The 7,391-nt window shown below is 39.6% G+C and overlaps 1 protein-coding gene across 1 annotated transcript; it reads right to left on the bottom strand.

The window, feature by feature from the left end:
• Positions 1 to 4,900: 4,900 nt before the first annotated feature.
• LOC115584445 (uncharacterized) lies at positions 4,901 to 6,736 on the bottom strand. The gene is made up of 2 exons (XM_030421867.1): positions 6,728 to 6,736; positions 4,901 to 6,190 (listed from the first exon to the last, which is right to left on the bottom strand). Exons 1-2 carry the CDS (start codon positions 6,728 to 6,730, stop codon positions 5,267 to 5,269), a joined length of 927 nt encoding a protein of 308 aa, XP_030277727.1. The 5' UTR covers positions 6,731 to 6,736; the 3' UTR covers positions 4,901 to 5,266.
• Between the last annotated feature and the right edge of the window lie 655 nt (positions 6,737 to 7,391).

Here is a 7,391-nt window from a genome sequence, read left to right as displayed (position 1 = left end):
GCCTCAGATCCTCAGCTGCCTTTTGACAGAAAAACAATAATTATCCCATTATTTCTCTCCACAGATATCAGCCCTAAATACACTACAAGGTATGGTAAAGGATGAAGACAGGAATGGCATTATCTTTGTAAACCTCATTGTAGAAAAAATTGAGAAGTAACAATTTAGCCCTACTTTTACACCTTTTTAAAATCCCAAGCTTTATGTATGTGTGAAGTTACACTGTGATAGGAGGTAACACAATAAAGCTATATGTGTGATGTGTGGGAGACAGAGAGAGAGAGAGAGACAGACAGAGAGGGAGAAGACCTAGGGGAAGAGAGAAAAGGCAGGAGGGAGAGACAGAGAGAAGAGGGAGAGACAGAGGGAGATAGTCAGACACAGAAACAGGGAGGGAGACAGAAAAGAGAGAGTAGAGGGAGACAGACAAAGTGTGATAGGATAGAGAGAGAGAGAGGGAGAGAGAGACCAGTTGATCAATCTTGTGTTGGTTAGAGTTCCAGTCAACATGTCCACTTACTTGCAATAACATCAAGGACGACAAGAAGGCTTCCCTCTCTCTGATGTTCTTCAGGCGTTGGAGCTCATAAGCTGAGAGTCCACAACATGCATCCTGTTGACCCCCCCACCCACACCCACACACACACACACACACACACCTTACTGTAACTGCTCTGAAGCAGTGAGCTCCTTGTCTGTTCCTCTGAGCTCCTACATTTAACTTCTCAATAGGCCGGTACCGAGAATTAAATCGGGCCGGGTTCGGGCTTCAACCCCAGTATGGCTGACCGCATCTGGTAATCTGTCAGGGTCCGCGGTCCCGTGAAAAACAATGAATATTCATGATTTCATAAATGAATAAAAAAAAAAAACCTGGACACCCCGGACAGGACATGAAAAGTGGACATGTCCGGACAAAAGAGGACGTTTGGTCACACTAACGTAATAGATGAGCATGCCTGATAATGTTGTCTTTAATCATTAACGTCAGCCTTTAACCGCTAACTAGCTGCGGCGAATGGCTACTAATAACAACAACAAACTCACCTAGTGATGAGGGGGAGAGTGTGTAGCGACATGCCTGCTGCTGTGTGCGTGTGTGTGTGTGTGTGTGTGTGGGGGGGGGGGGGGGGGGTTAAAAGAACAGATAGTACACAGGAATAGTATACAAAGAACATAAGGAACATGTGCCAGGGGTACATAATGATCATTATACAACAAGGTTGTACATATTACAAAAGTCTTTGGTTTTAATAGCCTTTCCATTTGTTGATTTGGTGATTAGTTTAAAATAAAGTTCCATTTCTTTTTGAAAAACATAAAAGCAAGGAGTTTTCTTAGAAAATTTACTTTTATGAATAGGAAATTTTGCAAGAAATAAAAACAAATTTATTAAAAAGTAACATTTCCCTTCTTTCTTTGGGTAATAATGGAAACCAAAAACAACATTTTCCCAAAGTAAAATAAAATCAATGGAGAAAGAGTCAATAATAAATTTGCTAAGGTCTGCCCACAGTTTTTTGTGTGAGAGCAAAGCCAGAACAAATGAACAACTGTTTCTGGATGTAAATTGCAGAGAGAGCAGTTAATATTTATGTCCTTTTTAAATTTTTGCATGTAATGATTAGCAGGATAATATTTATGTATGATTTTATATGAAACCTCCTTAACCTTATTTGAGATTAAAAACTTGTTAGGAAGCATCCAAGTTTTTTTCCAATCAATATTATCTGTGAAACGATTCCAATAAACAGTAATATTAGGGGTAGCAACAATATCTTTTTGAAACAAGGCGCGCACCCTTTTATTATTATTCTTTTGGGTCAGTGAGAAACATATATTTCCTTCTGGAGAGTCAGTTGCATATGGGATAGATACATGTCTAGATGAGGATGTACAACTGTTTTTAAAAAGCATTAAAACTCCTGATGGAATAGCATTAGTGACAACTGAAAATTCTTAAAAAAAAGTAACTTGGGGGTTATGTCGTGACGAAAAGTCTCTGTAAGACAGCAATACTCCCTCCTCGTTTAGCAGCTGACTCACCAGCCAGATTCGGTTCTGAAACCAGGTTTAAAAAAAAAGGGATTTATTTTTAACTAAGATATCTCTATTGTTCCAAATAATATATCGGTGGGGTGAAAAGTTGTGTTTATAGATGAGAGTCCAAGCAAGGAGGACCTGTTTATGAAACACAGATAGCTTAACTGGGAGTTTTTCTACGTTATAGTTACAAGACAAAATAAAATGAAGGCCTCCAGAGAGAAAATATGGTGGGGAATAAAATTCCAGATTGAGGTGGGATTCTTTAAAAAAAATTTTGCCCAATTAATTTTAAAAATATTATTTAAAGTTTTAAAATCCAGAAAGTTAAGCCCTCCAGAATCATAAGAATTCATGACGATACTTTTTCTGATGTAATGAGTACGATTTTTCCATAAGAAATTAAAAAGCATCTGGTCAATAGCTTTACTAATTTTATTGTCTAAGTGTAATGCGATAGCGGCATAAGTTAATCAAGAAATTCCCTCTGCTTTAGTTATCAAGACTCTACCCTTTAAGGATAAGTCCCTCTGTAACCATTGATTTAGTTTTTTTTTAGTATTTTGAATAACTGGAGTAAAGTTCAGGGTGGATCTTGTCTTTTGGTTCTTGGTGATTATAAGGCCTAAATATTTGACTTAGCTAGTAGTTCACATTTATTAATATTTAAGCATAAACCAGAAGCCTTGGAAAACTCATTAATAATGTTGAGAGCAATAGGTATCTGGCTGGCATCTTTTAAAAAAAGCGTAGTATCATCAGCCAGCTGACTAATGAAAATATCCCTACCAGCTATATTGATTCCTTTAATGTTGCTATTAATAATATGTGCTGTAAGAATTTGTGTACAGAGCAAAAACAAATAGGGCGAAATTGGGCATCCCTGTCGAATACCTTGCTTGAGGTCGAATCGTGGGGTTGTACCATGTTTTAATTTAATTGAACTATTGCTGTGAGCATACATGGTTTTAATAGCCTCACAAAAGTAGCCTCCAAATCCAAATTTTTCCAATGAGTGAAAGATAAATTCATGTTCTATTGTATCAAAGGCCTTATAGAAGTCCAGGAAGAGAATAAAGCTGTCATCAGATACCAGGTCAGAGTAATCAAGGATGTCTAGTACGAGTCTGATATTATTTGAGATGTGTCTATTTCTCATAAAACCTGTCTGTGTCTCGTCAATAATTGTATCAAGGACTACTTTAAGTCTCTTAGCAAGTATTATAGCAAAAATCTTATAGTCATTATTAAGTAGACAGATAGGCCTCCAACTGTCTATAAAGAGCACATCTTTATTAGGTTTAGGGATCAATGTAATGACACCTTGAGTGAGGCTTGGAGGGAGTGTATTGTTTTCAACACTTTCTATAAATACCTGTAGTAAAAATGGGGCTAACTGATTTGAAAAGCACTTGTAAAATTCGGCAGTTAGGCCGCCTGTGCCAGGGGATTTATTGTTTTTAAGAGAATCAATAGAATCAAGAGCCTCCTTCAGAGTAAAGGGGGCATCACAGTAAGCTTTATCATTTGAATCAATCATTTTCAAGTCCTTTATAGAAGTCAGGTATGAAGTTGCAACTGCCTCATCATATTTAGAACTATATAAATTACCATAGAAGTTACTGCAGAAGTCAGAAATTAGTTTCATGTTTTCAGAGACGACACCATTAATATTCAACTGGTGGATAGAGTTGATTTTGGAGCAATGTTTTTCAAGTTTAAAAAAATTAGCAGAGTTTTGCTCACCTTCCTCTAGCCATCTCTCTCTCGATCTCACAAAGGCGCCTTCTGCCCTGCGTCGATATATATCATCAAGTTTACCCTGAAGGTCTAGCAAAATCAGCCTATCTTCCTGTGAAACATCCTCTGGAGATCTCTGATAATACAAAGCAATTTTAGAGATTAATTCTTCTTCTTCAATTCTCCTAGACTTGGCAATATTACTTCCATACCTTCTCAGGAACTTGCATACTTCAAACTTAAATAGCTCCCAGTTAGAATTATAAGTATTCTCTTTGTTAGCTTTATCCCAGAACTGGCAAATTAATTTGTTTATTTCTTTTATAACCAGTTTATGCTCAAGCAGAGAGTTGTTTAATTTCCAATAAGAGGATCTGCGGGTAGAATCAGTTGTAAATAATTGTACATTAATATATATTGCTCTGTGGTCAGTTAAGGGCGTGGTAAGGATATTAACTGTAATGTTATTTTCACTAATGGAGTTAGATATTAGCCAGAAATCTATGCGGGATTGTTTAGTTCCCATTTTATTACTCCATGTGAACGACTTTTCATTTGGGAATTTCTTCCTCCATACATCTGTAATGTCAAATTTCTCCATCAGCATTTTTAATCTTGTATTAGGAGGAGAGGATTGAGTTGGGGGCCACCTGTCAATTGTATTATAAAAAGTCATAATAAAATCCCCACCAAGGATAAGAAGAGAGTTGGGATATTTGGAAAGCCAATTAAGAATTCTGTTTTCTATCAGGTCAAGTAAGTTGTCATTCTCAGATTTAGAATTATAACCATAAACATTAACAGTGATGAAGGTAGTATTAAAAGATCTAATTACCAAAAGAATGTAGTGACCCAATGGGTCACAATCTGAATGTAGGACATTTCCATTAAAGGCATTTTTAGCTGTAGTGACTCCAGCAGAGCGCTCAGAGCGATGTGAAAACCAGACCTCACTGCCCCATTGTGATCTCCAAAAATTTATGTCAGCAGATGTGGAGTGGGATTCTTGAAAGAAACTAAAGTCTGTTTTAAGTTGCTTGGTAAACAAAAATAAGGCTTTACGCTTGCAATTCTGTCTTAACCCCCTGGCATTAAGGGAAATTAAACACAAAGACAAAGTTAATCAAAGAATAGGAACAAGTTATACAAAGAAAAACCACTCACTTAGTTGGAGTAGATCACTCATAAGGGGAACCGAGTGCTGCATTATTAACATAATATATGAGTAGAGTTTAGGTAAGGCCTACTAAAAGACCAGCAAAATAAATAAAATAAAATAAAGTAAAAACACAGCATATTTAACTTACAGCAGATCTGCCATCCTAAAAAAAAAAAGTATGTGCTAAAAGGGAAAATGAAAGAGCTGCCTCTGAGCTGTGTTAAAATGAAAAGTAAAACTCAGACTACAGACATTTGGGTGTTCAAATTGAAGAACAAAGGGATCAGCCTATCACAATACTTAGCCATAACTGACAGGATAGTCCTAGGGAGGGAGATTCACTTCGGATCCATTGATGAAGGCACGACCTCCAGCAAAGTGGGCTGCTTTCCCCTCCTTTCGAGCCTTCTCGATCATTGGCCACAGTTTATTCCTCCGTTCTCTGTCCTCTTTTGAGAGATCCTCGGCGAATCTGAGGCCGTTGTCCCTTAGGAAGCAGGATGTCTTCGCAGCTTTCCACACTGCATCTCTCTGGATTCGCAATGAAAACTGGATGATTACTCCTCTTGGTTTGGGGTCGTTGGGTTGTTTGTTGCCGAGACGGTGCACCACATCGATGTTGTCAACGAGCTTGTCTTTTTGTTCTGGCAAAACTTCTTGACAGATCTGAATGGCTTTTTTCCGCACATATTCCTTCTCCGTCTCTCCCACGCCATGCAGCCGCAGGTTCCACCGCCGGGAGTATCTTTCCAATTCAGAGATCCTCTGTTGACAGACATTTACTCGCTTTTCCTCACAGGAGGCTTTTTTTTCAATCGTAGATATTTTGACTTTCATATCTTTGATTTCCGCACAAGCAAAGTCAATAGTTTTTTTTAGACCTTCTATTTTCATTGCATTATCACCGACCATCTTCTCAATGCTGTCAGATCTTGCGTTTATCAATGCAGACAGAGAGGTAACGATGTCACTGGAGTTACCGTGCTCGGTGCTTTCGCGTGCATACATGGTCTTTTTTGGAGCCGGTGATTTGCTTGGGGTCACGGGGAGAGGAGGAAACTCATCGAAGTCCTCTATATTGCCAGTGGCAAAACTCATGGCGGTGGTGTAGTCGTGACAATTGTCTATTAGCACATTACCTCCTTTAGCATTAGCTTCAAACGATGTTGTTTTGAAGCGTTCCGTGGATCGATTTCTGTCTCGTTTGGAGGGCATGTGGTCTCTTCTGTGTCCGTTGAGCTGGATTTTCTTAATAAAAGATGTTTGCCCGGAAAAAAAGAGAGAAAAAAGGCTGAAACTCTACTGTTGTAAAAACTTATTTAGCAGAACTCGGTGAAAGCGTGTGCTCACTCGGCCATCTTGGCACGCCCCCCTGGTGTGAACGACATAATCGGTTAATATGTGCCCCGAAAGGAAAATGGTGGCGCTTCGCGGCTATTCGCTTCCACGTCCGGTGTGTCCCCGCCATTTGAGATACCCGAAAAGCTTTGAATGAAATACATTTCAATTTGCCAATCATTGATTATTTTTCCTACTCCACATCGTGGATGAATAATACATCCATGCTCCGCATACAGCACGAGGTTTAGTGAATTGCTAGCTAACGTTAGCTAGCGGGTGCCAGTGCACATGAGGTAGTAGGCCTCAAGATAAAACTGCTTACAATCATCACGAACTACGCAGATTTGATCATCAGTGAACTGATATTAATGTAATACGATTAAAAACTGCACGAATAATAAACAGATTGATGTAAGAAGACAAAGGATGACTTAGATTACTCACCATTAAGCCTGAGCTCTTTCGGAGACTGTAAACTCCCAGCGCAGCCGGTCTCATCCTGGCCGCTGCACTGTGAGCCCGCGGGTCGCACTCTCCTCCGGGGAGAGAGGAGGCTCAGTGTCAACGTGTTACCCCCTCGCGTCTAGCCGGAGGGCGGAGGGACCGCGGTCATGTCTATGTTTATGTCAGACAAAAATTTACCATGCAGTCCCAGAAACAATGGGGTGGGTGTCTATGAGCGCCCCTGTGATGGCTTGGCGGATCATAAGTTCCTGACACTGGTACCCGCCCGGACTAATTAGCAATGCACAGGTGCCGTACGCAGGTTAGGGGTGCAGCATTAGTCTATGCAGAGATGAGTGGACCTCAGCAAACCTCCATGAGCCATTTCTTCGCGGGTTGTTCGAGTAAAAGAAATGAACAAGTGGAAAATGCTACCAAAAAAAAAAGCAAACAGAGCTTCACTCGCATGTATGACATCTCCTATATAAAATATGGATTTGTTGCAACGGGCGATTCGGAGGTGCAAACCCCATTGTGTGTTTTATGTGGAGAAACGCTTGCCAACGAAGCAATGAAGCCATCCAAACTCCAAAGGCACTTAAGTACAAAGCATCCTTCTCACAAAGATAAACCAGTGGATTTTTTTGACAGGAAAAAACGTGAG

Source organism: Sparus aurata, chromosome 7 (assembly GCF_900880675.1).
Source record: "Sparus aurata chromosome 7, fSpaAur1.1, whole genome shotgun sequence".
Lineage (NCBI taxonomy): Eukaryota > Metazoa > Chordata > Actinopteri > Spariformes > Sparidae > Sparus > Sparus aurata.
The sequence above is the reverse complement of the archived record's forward strand: the minus strand, read 5'-3'. Positions and strand labels throughout refer to the sequence as shown.